The 17,550-nt window shown below is 31.9% G+C and overlaps 1 protein-coding gene across 1 annotated transcript; it reads left to right on the top strand.

Moving 5' to 3' along the window:
• The first annotated feature begins 11,167 nt into the window (after positions 1 to 11,167).
• On the top strand, positions 11,168 to 17,341 carry LOC105635538 (centrosomal protein). Its single transcript, XM_012218606.4, has 2 exons — positions 11,168 to 11,475; positions 16,895 to 17,341. Exons 1-2 carry the CDS (start codon positions 11,275 to 11,277, stop codon positions 17,090 to 17,092), a joined length of 399 nt encoding a protein of 132 aa, XP_012073996.1. The 5' UTR covers positions 11,168 to 11,274; the 3' UTR covers positions 17,093 to 17,341.
• The last annotated feature ends 209 nt before the right edge of the window (positions 17,342 to 17,550 follow it).

Here is a 17,550-nt window from a genome sequence, read left to right as displayed (position 1 = left end):
TTGTGGGAAGGAAGGTATTTCAATGCTACATGCAAATGTGGCAAGAAGGATTGAATTTGCATATCAAAGACTTCAAAGAACTGAAATCGATTGTATTACTATTGTATGAGCAAACAGTGTGGATCATTTTTGGGGTGGTGTAAACTAGTTGAATCGTATCAAGCAAGTCCAATAATGGATTCTATTGACTCGAAGGTTAGGCAGAGAAGTAATTTGCAAGGGGCTACTGAGATGAAAGATTTAAGGGATGAAATCTTAAATTTGCAGACTGAAGTGAGAAGGATTCCGATGAAGATAGAGGTGTTAGATTAATGTATTGCGTATTTGAAGATGTTTGTAGGTGTTTGTATGATTTGTGTGTTTGTGATTTTCATGTTTGTTATTATTTTGGTGTCAAAAATGGCTTAGGTAAAGATGAAAGGTCTTTTACTCAAAATTTTTTGTGAATTAGCTTTGAAGCAGCTTAATGAATTACAATGTTTTGCTTTAACGGATTGTAGTGTTTCAACTAATCTAAATGTGTAATATTTTTCTTGTTATAGCTAAAATGTTTATATTTTGAGCCATTTGTAGATAATGAGTTTGGATGTATTATATAATCTGTGAGGCTTGAAATGTAAAACTATTGATTGTGAGACTAAAATTAAAATTATTTAAGATAGATTGAAAACAATATAAAACTCAAGTATTTAAAGGATTGTACCAAATTGAATTTCAAATCTCAGTTCTGCAGAATCTTTATAATTCCACTACAAAATCATCATAAGTTGCATTATAGCATTACACAATACCAAAGGCCAAATTTACAAAAAATGCAAATCCAAAATTTTCTAAAACCATGTGCAGTAAAACATTCTCATACAAAAATCTACAGCATTACAATACAAAAATTTTGCAAGAATAAATTGTTTATGAATCCCAAAAAAAGCTAAGAAATATTGAAGCTCCTTTCTTACTACTATGCTATAAATCTTCAAAAACCACGTGCAGTAAAACGTTCTTGCACTAAAATCTGCAGCATTACAATACAAAAATTTCACAAGAATAAATTGCTTATGAATCCCAAAAAAAGCTAAGAAATATTGAAGCTCCTTTCGTACTACTATCCTACAAATCTGTGTATTTGATGCTGCAAATCATCCTTTCCTGCTGCTATGCACTTGTGATTAACAAAAGTATAGAAGAGCAATAACAATTTCATTAGTTAACATCAACAGTTATTTGGAATTATAAATTAAATGACATTAAAGCTTTACCTCTATTGACTGATGGTGCATTCTCATATGTTTGTTTATTATGGCCAAGTACCCCGCACACCCGACATCGAATAGTTCCTATCTTTGTTGCTTGAGCACTAGGGGCCACCTCAACTGCTTGCAATCTTCTCCTTTTCTTCAGCCTTCCAACCTTTCTCTTGGGTTCTGGTGGATGGATAATATCGGAAGCATCCAATGGTTCAAGTTCCAAATGAGGCAATGGGTGAATTACCCCTGAATAGGCTATCAAATGGTGTTCAACTGTGAAGTATTCATGACAAAAGTCCTCAATATTTGCCCTTTTGTATCCTATTGGTAAACATGCATGCTTGCAAGGTAGCTAAGATATAGTCCACCAACCACAACTACATGTCTTAGTACTCAAATTCATAGAAAATTTAAATGCCCCCTCCATCACTTCAAATTCATTGTTGCTACTGGGCAACATTCTACACATTCTAGTATATTTAACAAGTTTAGTAAGAGCATACCTATATTTAGGAGTGACTTTTCCTTCCCATGTACAACCTTTTGCATATCGTTTATGGATCCTCACCATGCACTTTTGTCTAACTTTATCTACAATATTAATTATTGAAGATACTCTAATCTTGCCAAGCCAGCTGTTGAAAGATTCAGAGAGATTATTGGTGATATGCTCACTCTTAGAATCAGGAGTGAGAGAGTGCCTTGCCCATTGTTCAAGTGGAAATTTTTATCAACCAGTGTGCAATCTGCACATTCACCTTATTCTCCATATTTTTCATCTAGATCTTGAATTCTTTAGAATGTGTAGCCTTTGCAGCTGCCCAAAAGTCTTTTCTCAACACAACACCAGGAAATTGGTTCTTGAAATTCATGAAATGTGGTAGCAATAGAATTTGTGGCATGCATTTGGCAAGTACTTCTTAACTGCATCAATCAATCCCTACATTTAGAAATAAGAAAATGCAAGGTAATCAGTTATCCCATTCAAAATGAATTGTGTTCCATAAAAGCATAAAAAATAAAAGAAAAATACCTTTTGCCTATTAGAAATTATAGTTCAATTCACAATACTATTTCTAGAGCCAATACACTGTGATAGACAATATAAGAAAAATGCCTAAGATGCTGAACATTCAGATTCGACAATAGCAAAGGCCGAAGGAAGCACACCTTTGTTGCCATCAAGTGCGATTGCACTCAAAAAACAACCTCCAAATGGTCCTTTTAAATGACCACCATCTAATTTAAAAAAAGACTTACAACCACTCAAGAACCATTTCTTCATTGCTTCAAAATAAATAAACAATCTTCCAAATACTATTGGTTCTTCTAAAGTATTTCTTACCAATGGTTCAAATTTGACAAAAGTGCCAAGGCTGTACCTCATCAGCTCACTTAAGTACCTTCTAAGCTTTTTAAAACTTTCTGCATGTGATCCTTCTTCTTCTTCTCTTGCTCTATTTCTTACTTTATTCATCCTCCACTTTTCATGCTCAATTCTCCAATTCTTAGACAACTTACTTTGCATTAGCTCATAACTAATATTAGGGTCAGCCTTAAACTCACATGCAAGCTTTCTCCTAATCCATCTGCTGGTTGCATCAAGATTTTTATTCCCATCTAGTCGAAAGCAAGAATGTTCATCCTGGAGGGTCTTAATCATGAAAGTTGTGCCATCTGTGAGGTGTGAAGCATGAATACTAATACTGCAACCCTCTTTCAAACATTTTGCTGTCACTCTAACTAAATCATTCTTCATTTTGCACAGCACATGACCACCCTTTATAGCATAATTTGAAAGAATTTGCCTAAAGGAATCAACATCAATAAATGTCTAACCTCTCTGAATTGAATAGTGCCAACACTTGCATTTGTATAGTGATTTTGGCACATATTTTTGTAAGGATCTTTCACCTTTGGTATCTTCCTCCCTCTTTGCTGTACAAGTTCTTCTTCATCACTGCTTTTAAGTCTATTTTCAACATCAGAGCCTAGGTCACTCAATTCATCTGAGTCATCCCAATCAACCACATCATCATCCTTATATTCAAAACTGTCATTTGAATCTTCTGTAACGGCCTCTTTTACATTGGTTGAAGGATTTTCTTCATTGTCAGTTGAAGAAAACTCACAATCTTCATCTGAGGTGTCTTCTTCATCACAATTTCCAGTTATAATATTAGCTACATTATATCTCTTGCCCCTAAATTTCTGCCTAGGTCTATGAATTGTTGCAGGTTCCTTTCCTTTTCTATGAGGTTGGCTTTGAGTTCCCATTCACTCTTGTGTTACACCGATCCTATTTCCACTAACCCCAAATGAATTAACCTCAACCTCTCATGTATACCTTGGACCTGAACTTAACCCAATCCCAGGCCCAAATTGATTACCATTAATAGGCCCATTTCCTTGCCTCTGCATCTCCCAAGCCCAATTCCATTTATACCTCTGCCTCTAATACTCACACGACCCCTTCTCCCCCTTGCACTATACTGACCCCTTCCCCTACTAGTACCCTGAACTTGTGAAGTATTTTCTCCAACAATACTGTCCTAAATGCTTACTCCAAGAATGAAAGAACTTTGTCTACCCTCTTCCTTTGCTTGTGTAACACCCTCACCCTATGTAACCTCAACCTGTGTAACACCCTCAACTTGTGTAACCTTAACCTCAGCCTGTGTAACACCCTCAGCATGTGTTTCTCCCTCAACTTGTGTTTCTCCTTCAACCCATGTTTGAACTTTATTCCCACCAACATTACTTGCTACGATCTTAACAACATCTGAATCAATAGTAGGAGCCATCGCCACAATGGCTGCATTCACTGCAATTACACGGACTAGGACAACAGGAGTGTCCCTAAACATCTCAAACATGAAAAGTACATCTTCATCCTTCTCAATCTTTATATTATCCCTAAGAATGAGTTCAACAAAATCAGCTTGTATATTAAATAACTTGTAAGCATTATTTAGCATCTCCAAGTATGAGTACTTATTTAGGTCAACATTGTGAATACCACCTTCCTCAGTCTCATATGTCATCTCTATTATATACAAGACCTGATCATCGATCCTAATGATCCAAAATAATACTTTTTTAGCCATAGACTAAATAAAAAAAATAACAGTGTATAAAAGCAAAGAGGAGGCAGAATGTTTCAAAGCAACAAGTATGTAAACTAACACCAAAGCAAACAATCCTTAAACCACCTTTTATAGTAACAAATGAAACTAACAATCCACTTTAAACCAAACTAACAGCCCTTGTATCAGTTAACACCAAAGCAAATAATCCTCAAACCACCTTTTATAGTAACAAATGAAACTAACAGTCCACTTTAAACCAAACTAACAACCCCTGTATCAGTTTCAAGTCAAATTTTTATTGTCAAAAACCCTAAAAATCTAAACTGTTACTCTTCTTACATCAAAGTTTCACGACACAAATCAAAATTTTGACTAAAATTCAAAGGAAAAAACATTAGCCATAAGAATATCCAAAGGCAACAACTATATATTGACTGGTAAAAAAAGGCATAGAACTTTACTTGGAAAAAAGAGTTCTCAACATTAAAATGATGGAGAATACAATAATCAACCCTTCTTCTCATAGAAATTGATGAACTAAGTTAGGATTTTCACTTCATCAGTTGAGTTCTCTCCATGAAAATCGATTCTGCTCTAGCTTCGCTCTTGAGCAAAAAAACTCAACAGTCACACAATATGTCCTTTAGTTTTCCCTCCAACGACAACATGGCCCTTTCCACATGGGCAAAGGTTATTTTAGACATTTAATATCTCTATAACAACAGTTTAGAGTGAAATTGGATGGAAGGATCCATTAATGTAATGGAACATTAATTTAGGGATGCCAAAGTTATTTGTTAATAGTAGAGTGAAAGGTTATTTTAGACATTTAATATCTCTATAACAACAGTTTAGAGTGAAATTGGATGGAAGGATCTATTAATGTAATGGACCATTAATTTAGGGATGCCAAAGTTATTTGTTAATAGTAGAAGGACATAAATGTTAATTTGACAATAACTCAGGGATGAAAAAGTATTTTACTCTTAATTTTATCATAGGTATTATTGTTACAATTTGAATGTTAAACCAATTTGCAATGACTTACATATATAACACTTTATTACAAGGGATTTTACAAGGAGTCAAGGAGGATTAAGCATCTCGCCAGTCTGAGGATCTCATTGATGACAGAGATATACCTAACAGCTACTAGAGAATAAGACAAACGGTGGATATACGGGATTGGATCTGAGGCAACATCCTATTTATCCTAGTCCAATTATCCTTCGCATTTTACAGTGGCTGTATGTGCAGGGACTTCCAGAGATGCAATTTAGTCTTTTGCAGAGCGACACATTGCAATAGAGAGGTTGGTGATGCAACAATCGGAGTTACTTGCTCAACAGTCACATGATCACAAAGATTCATCAGCATTTACGCATCAAGCCCACTCCTCATACAGATCCTCGAACTACAGATCTGACTGATACTGTCTCTACACATGATCCTATCTCCAGAGATGATGTTGATCTGGTCAGAGATATAAGTCTTTCTAATCATTAGCCGATTGGGGATCAGTCACAGGATCCTTAGGTCTTTGTTTTAGGTTATTGTAAAACATAATATTTTGCTTTCTTAAAACAAAACACAGTATTAAACATAGTACTACTTTTATATATTTGAGACTTATGTTTATTTGTGTTTAATGTTATGACTCATGTTTGTTTATGTTTAATATTATGTAAGCATTAACTTATTACATATTTACTTGTCTACAATTTGAATATATTTTTATAGGTAATTTGAAACAGGTTGTTTATTTGAATAAACAAAAAAAAAATTTTAATTTCAACATATTTTAATGATAGAATACCTACCGCTTACCGACAGAAATATAATTTTAAAAATAATAATTAAATATTTTACTGATGAAATACCGACCTTTTAATTACCAATAGAATATCAACCATTAACAACCAAAGTACTTGCCGAACATTTACCCACCAAAATATTAAAGGATTTAACCACCAAATTATTGAATGACAATAAAATAAATTACTGACCAAATTTCGTAGCTAATTTACCGACGCATATTTTTTTTGGTAGCTAATTTTTTAACAACAAGGCAATTAATGACCATATATTTATGTCGGCATTCCGTCGATAATTTGAAATTATTCATTTTACCAAAGGAAATATACATTGGTAATAGCCAAAATTTTTATAGTGAAGTCATTTTTTGGTGATTATTTTGTCCCAAAATATAAATGGTTTTGAGTTTTTTAAAGAATAAAATGATATTTTTCTAATGTTACCCTCTTTTAAATTAGATATAATAATACTTTCACAAATAACTATTGGTTTTGAGATAAAGGATAATTTGGTCAAATTACTCTTAGTTTTGTTATAATCTAGGAGAATTAGTTACTTTTTTAATCCTTGTGCAAAAATAAGGACTTATGTTTTAGGACATAGGGAGTAACATTTAAGATGCCAAGTTTTAATAACTCAATTGTTGGCCTCCTAGTTGTGTTGTTGTTGGGCGAATAGTTGTTGTAGTAAATGGATTTATCAAGAACATGCATGTACACTTCATCTAAGCGAAATTAAAGGTGAAAATGGCTAGAATATTTCTTTTTCTTTAACTGATTCATATCCACAGGAACATATGGGAATAAATTTTCCGGTCATCAACTCACTTCTCCATTGAACTCAATGGTATAGTGTCCTACCAATTATCTTATCCTTAGGAGTTTCATGATGCTCAATTGAAAAGATTAGGTGATCTTCAAAGGATTCAACTGCAATAAATAAAAGATTCTCATTTTAAAATGTATTAAAAATTCGTGCTTATAATATGTCTTTGTCACTCGAGATGTAGATATTACGTGGTGATTATGGGTGAGCACAATTTGGTATCATGCTGTTTTAAAATATTTCAAATTGAATTAGAAATGCGATTTATAGATTTTTCAATTCAAATCAAACCATTTAACCGATGAAATCAAATTGAATATAAATCAAAATAAAGTGATTTAGGTGGTTCGATTTGCAGTATGGTACCGTTAAAATAACTTTTTAATTATTTTAATTATGTTAAATAACATAATGAATTCTTATATAATATATAATATATAACAAAGTAAAAATTTATAACTAGCAAAAAAAATGCTCAATTATTTAATAACATAAAGTATAACATACAGAATATCAATTTTTGTAGTTTAAATTTATAAAAACAATAAGATTACATGACCCATCAAAATGTAACAATACTAATAAAAATCTTTTCATAAAATAAATAAATTTCTTTCAATACTATATCATTAACTAGTCGAATCCGCATGATGTGCGGACTAATACGTACGAATAACTAATAAGAATTAAATTTGATTGAAAAATATAAATAAATTAATATTATGAAAAATATAATATTTTTCATTTACCATTTTTTTTATTCTTTGATTTTGATAACTAAAAATACTAATCCAATTTTTTCTATAAATTTAAAAATGATAAAAGAATTTTACACTAATAAATTAAAAATCATAAACTCACCTTCTTAACTAAACTAAAAAAAAAAACATAAAAATTTCTTTTTATAAATTAAAATAATTACTCAAACCATAAAATTACCCGAATGGAAAACGAAGGAAACTTCAGGAATCGTTAATTATATGTGACTTTTGCTTAAGATATAAATTTTTATCACCATTTAAAAATATGTTGGACAAAAAAAGGAAAATAAGAACTTATATGATAAATTCGGAGATGTAGTACTTATATACATCGTACTCAATAAGGAATTAAGATTTTTTTTAAAAAAATTAGAGGATAATTAAATTATAAAACAACAAAATATTACATTAATTTATAGTGTGGTTATTGATAATTGAAAAAACTAATTAGTGTTCTATTATTAATATAAAAAATCTATTATTTGGATTTTTTTTTTTTTTGAAAGAGAAATGCATATAATGCATTGACTCAACGGAAAAAAATTCCAACAAACATGGTGGGATGAATCTCAAATCTGGAAGCTATTATGACAGTAAGATGTGCGAGTAACAGTATGAGCACTTACGTTAGCTTGACTTCTAATCCAAACAACGTTAATTCTTTCCTACTATCGAATATAGTTTTGCAATCGAAAATAAGTAAACCAAAAACTGAATTATCCACTGCTGTAGATTTAAGAGCAAAAACATTGTTTGAGAATCAATATAAATAAAGCCCTTGCCAAGACAAAACTGTTGTGCATAGACAAAGCATTGCCTAAGTGTTGTTGCTTCTGTAATATCCAAATTGTTTCTAACTTCTGCATAACCTGATAGACCTTAAGGAGTCGAACCTCCTTATCCTCGAAAGTAATCCTAAAGCTAATAATACCTGTTGATTAGAAGATGGCGCCATCAACATGGCTTGCCATGCATTCGAGTTGTTAATAATTTGCACATTTTGGGCAATAGCATACAAGTGAGAGACCAAACTTTGTTTTCGTATTCAGAAACTGCCAGTCTTGTAACTGGGATCGAGCAGTTATTAGTATCCCTTCACATGGTGTCCGAATATTGTTCCACATAAATTCCAAGAATACCAAATATTTTAGGTCACCATTGCAAACAAGTTAGCAATAATAGCATCATTTTGATTCAGTACATGCACAAAAAATCTTTAAAACAACCCTTAGTTGGCTCTCTCCTAAAGTCCCCAAGTCTTCAAATATTACTAGCCCTCCCACATCCCACTAAAGCATGATCTATATTCTTAACCATACCACAAAACAGACAATCGTCATTAATATTAATCCCCCTTCTCTTTATTTTCTCATTAGTAAGCAACACACCCCTTAAACTTCTCTAAATAAGATCTCTCACCTTTGGTGGGACATCCAACTTTCACACCTGACTCCAAACATCCTAATCCCTTTATTATTATCCCTTCCCAATGTATGCATAGCCACCAGGTACCCAGACTTAACACTATAAATACCCATCCTCTCAAAATGCCAAATAAGTTGGTCATCTCTATTCATCAAACTAAGAGAAATTTCTAGAATAGTCCTAACATCTCTAGCATAATATAAGCTCATGATTTTATCTATATCCCACCTACGGCTCACCAACTTTAACAGATCACGAACTCTCAGATCTGAATTAATAAAATCATCTTTATCACTTACTCTAAAAGGGTATTCAATAGGAAGCCAATGATCCGTCACAACATTTATACTCAAACCATTCCCTACTCTCATACGAACCCCATATTTTAAAACTTCTCTAGAAGACAACATACTCTTTCAAAATAAACTAGGATTATTATCTAGGGAAGCACTGAGAAAATCCACATCCGAAAAGCATTTGGCTTTGAAGACACAACAATAAAGAGTTTTGGGTTTCAATAATAATCTCCATCCTTGTTTTCCTAGCACTGCCAAATTAAAACAATGAAGGTCCCTAAACCCCATCGCTTCCTCTTTTTTTCATCCCACATATTCTATCCCATGACAACCAATGCACACCCTTCCCTCCATTTTTCTTCTACTCCTACTATTTGGATTATTAATTATTGCAAAAGAAAGAAAACAAAGAGTTTTTTTTTATTAATGAAATAAATTTAATTTATGGTTATTAATTATTAAATAAAAAAATGAAAAGTTTTTATAATTTGATTTCTTCAAATTAGATAATTAAACAAAAATGTTAAAAAATTTTAAAAATAATAAAATTTCACATCATCAATTAAGTTTTATAATATCATGTCATATAAACAAATTTGGTTGAAATTTTATTTATTTATATAGACTAGTCTTTGTTATGATGTGCCTCGCACGTTCACTATGTTCATTATATATTTGTACTCTTTAATTTTTTTAATTTATATAATATTAAAACATAAGTTTTGTTTAGATTAAAATAAATACAATTGATTAATTTGTATTGGATTTTATTGTATAAACTACTTGTATGATACTACTTATGTACTTAATTAATTCTATTTCATTGTAATGAAGCGGTCTCAAAATAAAATTCAACCCAATCTTTACACCTAATCCCTCAGTCTCTAATTCATAAATGCAGATTCTTAAAAAATTAATAAGTGCCAAAAAAAAAAAAAAATAAGTCATCACTTAATTTTCAACCTCGTGCCGTCAATCCAAATCAATATCTATATACAACTATAATGAAAATAATTATAAATTATTTTTTGGTGTTGGTAAAAAAGAGAAATGAGTAAATGATCTGAATTGATAATAGTAATTACTTTGACTATAGTGATAGTATTACTTGCTCATTGCTTAGAGAAAAGAATATATGCACATACATAGAAATTCTTGAAACTCCAAAAAGTGACCAAAAACAGAAATATGTAATTTTAGTTTTTTTTTTTCAGTTTTATAAACACAATTTTTTTTTCAAGTCAAACAGATTTAGAATATAATTGAAAAAATATTAAGAAAATTAAAAATGTTTAATCCCATCTATTTATTGCAAGAGAAATATAAATCTCTTACTAAATTAAAGTGATAGTAGTTGCAAATTAATTCAGTAATAAAAAAGAAAATAAAAAAATAAAAAATTATTATTAAGAATAGAACTTTTTTTGGAACTTAACATATAATAAGAAACAAACTATATTAAAAAATTAACAATTTGAATTTCAAAAATCAATTTCTTCTTTAACCGAAAATACTGTAATTTAATGAAATTTGACGTTGATAGACAAAAAAATGAGAAGATTATAACTAAATCAATAAATAAAAATTATAAAATAAATAATGCTAGATCTAATTTTATTTTTCAAAGTTGTAAATCTAATCTAAATAAATTAATTAATCAATAAAAAAATTACATAAATAAAACATTATATCCTCGTCAAATAAACCTTTAATTTTCTTCAACGTCGGACTAGCACAACACCGCCTGTACGACACTTATCAATACACGGTTAGTCTTTTTCTCCGGCAGAGGGAAATTAAAGAAACAGAACGGTGAGAAATGTCGATTCTGTGGGAGAAGAGCGAAACATGGAGGTGGTTAGTCAGGAAGACAAGAGACTCAAAACCTTTCTTCTTCACCTTCGCCACTATCTGCGGAGTCGTTCCTGGTGTCATCGGCTATTGTGTCATGCAGGCCACCAACTCCCGCAACCCGGAGCTTGAGTCCCACCTCCGCCAGAACGCCCGCCCCGAATCCTTGGTACTATCAAATTCCATCTATTATATTATTCCTTCTTATGGATTCTCGTTATATATCTCTAGGATTTATAATTTGATTTTGCTTGAGCATTGAAGTTTATGTGAAATTCTTGGGAGTAAGTTTATGTGATTTTGCTCTAAAATTAACTTTTTGTACAATTTACACCTGAGATGTTACGACCTCCAATTTGTTATGGATTTTGGGGGATCAGCCTTCTGATCTGATTTGCTGTCAGGGGAGAGTAGAATTGAAAATAATTTAATGAGCTCGTAATTCTAATAATTATAATTGTATAAGGCGTGATATGAGGTGGTGGAATCTGTTTCGTATATTGTGCTGTGAAAATTGCTATTTGAATGTGAGGACTGTTTGGATGACTTTAATTTGAATTACTTCAGGAAATAACTATTTGTTTTCAGAAAATTGGGAAAAATGCTCTTACTGCTATGATATTGTGTCTAGAGCTTGTTCTTATTTACTGTGTTAATGCTTTGTTGATAAGAAAAAGAAATTAATAGGGTAAGGAAGAGACGAGTATACACTGTGATGGACAATGAATCCTCCTACATAACTCAAAAGAACATTAACTTAAGGCAAAAAATTGAGTCCCCAGTTGACTTGGATAACATTAAAAGAGACCCATCAATAGCTATTAGGGGCGAGGTGCATCAAGGGCAAAGGGGTATTGGAGCCCAGGGTCATTGTGCAAGCGCACACCTAATTGGTATAAAGAAGACACCTAATCCCACATAAGGCCAATTATTCATAATAATGACATAAAATAACTAAAATTCTAGCAGCAATATACCTGAACTCCAAACAAAAATAGAAGTCTCAGCCCATAATCCTATATTCCGCTAAATTAGAATAAATATATAAAACTAATATAATAGAAAAAATGAGTTCAGAAACAATTTTAATTGAAAAGTGTGTTCTTGAGGATTTTTTATTGGCCATGGTGGATGGTTAGAAATTTAGCAAAATTATTAACACAAAAAAAAGAGAGGGAGAGAGAAGAAATTGTGAATTGGATTACTAGTTTAATCTCCAATTGGTTTACATGTATTTAATTTGAGCAGTGGTGTTCATGCTCCTCAACAATCTTCTTTTGCTTCACAAGATTCTGTGCTAATAGTTTATGTAGATTTTCAGATATCTTGTGACAAGATAAATGTGCTTGCCACAAAAGAAAAATGAAACAAATCCTTTCTTCTCTCCCCATCTTTTCTCGTGCTCTCCTTTTATCTCACTCTTATATTTTTTATTTTTCATTTTTTCAACTTCCCTTCAATTAATTAGTCTTTACTTTAGTGGAATTGATACACAATTGGAGAGTGCATGATAGACTAACAAAAGAGAGACGGGAAATCATTAATTGAGAAATCAGGAAGTGATGAGGAAAGAAAAAAAAATGGAGAGAGAAAAGGAGGATAGATAGAGAAGAGCACTTGATTAGTGATCTATAATGCAGTGTATCAAAGGGTGGCTTCTTATAGTCATGTTATCTCTGCGTGCTACTTCACCCATCATTCAAGGGCCTGAGGTTAGAGAGAGAACTGGAGAGAGGCCAGTAAAAATTTTACAAATTTTAATTGCCCAACATCGACCAAATAGCTGCTATCATTTGTAATCTCCGTGATCATCCATTAAGTTTGTCTCTTTGCAACATCACTAGCAAAAGTCTAAAAAAAAAAAAAAAATCATATTTGATCTAGTGAAAATAGGTAGGTACACAGTATTCTTTTCCTTTTTTTTTCTTTTTCTGAACTTAGGTAGATCCTATGTTGCAACGATCCTGGATTTGTAAAAGGGAGTGGAATTTCTAATTACTAACTGTAGTGCAAACTAGTGCCTATGCATCAGTGGGGGGCATGCAGGCCAAACAACCTCTCCATAGGCTATGCATGTGCATGTTTATATATATATATATATATATATATATGAAAACTAGTTTAATTGTGATATATCATTTATAGGTAGTTTATATTTGTTTTGATGTATGATAAAAATTTGATTATAAGCCATTTTTTAACAATCTTATAATTTAAGATCTTAATAAAGACATTCTAAAGTTTAATCATATATCATACTTTGCTATAAAATAATCACATTGATAGGTCATATGCGTATATACACAATTGATTTTAAAAATTTTTTGAAAGAGTTGGCTTTTATTTTTCAACCTTCTCACAAGGAGCAGCCCTGTTCATCATAATCGGACAAGGGACCCCTATATTATATTTGTAGCTAATAGCTTAAAGCCATCAAATCGGCTCCTGTTTAGGGCTTTACTAGTTTAATTTTCTAATGGATTCCTTATTAGGGAGCGCAAATATTTTTTTAATTTTTTTTTTAAATTTGGAACCAGAACATCATCTTGAAATTGTTCCAAATATTTGGGGCAAGTTGGAGTGGAAATTTTTTCCACACAGCACAGATAGTTTTTAGTTCTGTGATTTTCAAATCCTCTACTTCTCGGTTTGGTTCGGAGATTTTCAAATCTGTGATTTGTATCCGACCCATGTACAGTCCTGCATTCTAAGATCTATGACATGATTTGGCCCATTTAATTAGTTAACTAGGTAAGTTTGAATTCTATAGATGAATAGTAATCATTCTAAAATTTAGGAGGATTACAGAATACAGATGTGATTTACCCCAACAAATGTCATAATGTGCTATTCCTTTTTGATTTTTGTCTTAAAGTTAAGAAGCAAAGGCATGACTAGGCACATGCCTTGCACCTTCACTGAGGCACACGCCTTAGCAAAAAGATTTGTGCCTCAATAATATCACACCAACATTTAGGGTTTGAGGCAGTCCTTTGCACCTTGTGTTTAACGCACTCCTTTTAACAACAATGAACCCTCTAAAAGCTGCAAAACTTGTTCTACAACAATCTGAAGGACTTATGGAGATTTGCACTTTCTTATATCCATAGGCTCCACATAACCAGAAAATAAGGAAAAAATTTTGTAGTTTTGGCATCTTTTCTTAAAACTTCTCTTAAAAAATGTTAGGAAGAAAAAATGTTAGGAAGGCAATTGCACATTAACAAGCCACTTTATATTGCAAAGTAACCTAAAGTGAAAAGAAAAAATTTGAGTAGTAAGTATTCGTGGTGTTTTAGCAATGATTAGAAAAGGAGAAGAAAGAATAGTGAAGAGAAAACTAAGCCCCAAGCCATTCAAGTAAAATGGTTATGTCTATTTATTAAAACTAAAGAAAATAGCAGTTTCCATGATGATCGTAGAGTTAATAACCAACCTACTCCGCGAGGTATTGGGAATCCCAAACTATGAAAATTCTAAAACAATATATTAAGTGGGAATAAACATATTAAATAGCTAGCCTACTCCATTACTAAGGTAAACTAACATAAAGGCTTCTGAGGCTTACCATAATTGTCCCTAACTTTTAGAAATTAGCATGTTTAGTCTCTAACATTTGTTAACGACCAAACGCTTGTATCATTGCACTTCAGTTATTGATGTTTTAATTTATTTAACATCTCAATCCCTAAAAGTTTCAAAAATATAATATACATTATTGAGTTAGATTAGAAAATAGTGTAGTACATCAAAATCTTGCATTTTCAAGCGAAGTTAGTTTAGGGATTAAAACCAAATTCTGAAATAATAAGGATATGCTAATTATGGCAAGCCTCAGGGTTGTGATGATGGTTAACCTTATCACTAATCCTACTCCTTCACCAAGTAGGATTTAAAGAATCCCTTATTAAATGGGAATAATGTAGAAATAAATGGGAATGAGTTTCATCTTTATTTAATGTATAGCTGACCGATTAGTGGTGTACTTGATTTGGTTCAGTGCAGTTTAAGTTTTGAAACAAACTGTAAATTTACAGGTTGTAAATTTTCAAATTGAACTAAACTGTTTTAGATATAAAACTAAATTGAAATAAGACTGTTTAGTTTGATTTTTTAAAACAGTTTGAAGAAACAACTAATCTTATTTAAATATAATATGGTTATACCTATTAATTTTTTTTAAACTCATTTTTTCTTTTAAGTTTTTATAAAAATTACAAACCAAATTTCTTTTCCAAGAATCTAACTGAACTAAATTACTAATTTAGTTTTATTGAGTCTGGTTTAGTGGTTTGTCTTGAATAGTGAATAAATAAAACGATCACCCATAGTCATTATTACTCATACTGCCAAAATGGACCTTCACCGCTATTAGACACACTTTCTCCTTTTTTCCTAACCTCTACACAAATATGCTCTTTCAGCTGTGTATTAAAACACAACCCAATAGTTGACAAATATTGAGCTTAAACTTGAAGCATTTCAAATCAAATCAACATAACTAAGGTATTTTTGTAATTCAATTGTGCTGCCACCATTTGCAATCAACATGGATATTGATGTATGGTAAAGCTACCCATTAGACATATTATTTTAGATTCCAACATTGATTTCCTCTCCCTTTTATATTCACAATGCTCAAGCTATAATTTTCCCTTTTGCTTGGTGGTGTCCTGTTGAAGCCCAAAATCTTGATTTTTTTATTTTTATTTTTATTTATTTATTTATTTATGTCATTTCCTGTTCTATTATTAGACTAAATTTTTCTGTTGCATCTTGTTAAAGGCATGTCCTTAGTGCAAGGCTGACAGGGTTCAGGCCCTGGTGCCTCTTCCAATGGACTCAAAACCTTCCCAATCTATTAATATTAATATTTGGTGTAGATGTGTTGATAAGTCTCGAAAATATTCTGTCTCCATGCCAAACTTTTACCCTATTACCACCTTGGAATGATGCTTCTATTTCTGACATACATGCACCACAAATCTATCTCCACTTACCTTGGTTCTTTTTTTTTTTTTCAAAAAAAAAACAGTACTGAAAGATGAGAATGTATTTTCATATACTGCACATTTTTCTCCCAAAAACTGTACGTCCAATGTTATAGTCTTACACAGAAAATACTAACATTTGATTTGATTTAGGCACACAATAGAACCATTGCCGCTAGTTTTAAAAAACAAAAACAAACAAAAGAGTAGCTCAATTTTTTTGTTGCTTCTGGTCATCCAACAATAACTGGGGAATGGATTGTTGGTGTTTTTGATATATTGCAGACATATATCATCATAATTTACAGCCTTGTGATCTCTCTGGATTGCTTTGCTTTTTTAGGGGAAAAAAGTGTTACCGGGTCAATTTGGTTAAATTGTGCTAATGTCTTGAATTGGTTATAAACATCACGTCCCAATTTTTAACTGTTGTTGCAAATTGTATGTTTTCTTAGTCCAAGACCTCTTTGTGGCTTACTGCAGCTTCAGCCCTTCATTTCTATGATTTTGCACAATATTACCTAGCCCGCTTCTAATAATTCTCATCCTAATATAATTTTACCTTGACTAGTTCTGTTTCGTGAATTTTTAATTCAGATGATGGGGAAGGTTAATCAAGAGAGACTGGCGGAATACCTCGGAGAGCTGCAGAGAAAGCAGGATACAAATGACCGATATGTTGCTGCTCTGAGAGGGGAGACCTTAACCAGGAACCCTTATGTGAGAATTCAACCAATACCAAAGCAAGGCAACATGGAAACTGCAAATGAGCAGATTGAAAAGGATAAAAAGTAGTTCAGTAGCGGCAGATTGGAAAGGTTAGAAAGAAGTTTGGTAGATGGGTCTTGCCAGTAAATAACATTTTGTTTATATGGTGCCAGAGTAACATGCACTCTCTGGACTTGAATATTGTTCCGTCAATTTTTGAGTTTGTTTGAACTTTTACACTTACCTGTCTTCCACAATTAACAATTTCTTGATAACTCGTGGATGGTGGGCATCAATAATAATCATGATTCACTCTGCCGACCGTGAATTTCAGTAGCTTACGATCAAGATCTGAACGTTGTGGTAGTTTTCTTATGCAAAGTAATCTTTTTAATATGATAGAAACTACAGCGATAGGCAATAGCATTTGATGAAAAGTTATGAAGCATTTCTTGGACGGCCAAATACATAATTATAAAATTTCAAAAAAGAAAAAAAAAAAAGAAAAATATTGTGGCTTCTTAAATTTCGAAAATGTTTTTATG

The sequence above is a fragment of the Jatropha curcas genome, chromosome 10 (genome assembly GCF_041381405.1).
Source record: "Jatropha curcas cultivar XTBG-Jc1 chromosome 10, XTBG_Jcur_1.0, whole genome shotgun sequence".
Classification (NCBI taxonomy): Eukaryota; Viridiplantae; Streptophyta; class Magnoliopsida; order Malpighiales; family Euphorbiaceae; genus Jatropha; species Jatropha curcas.
Note: the sequence above shows the minus strand (reverse complement) of the source record. Positions and strands in the feature narration are given on the sequence as shown.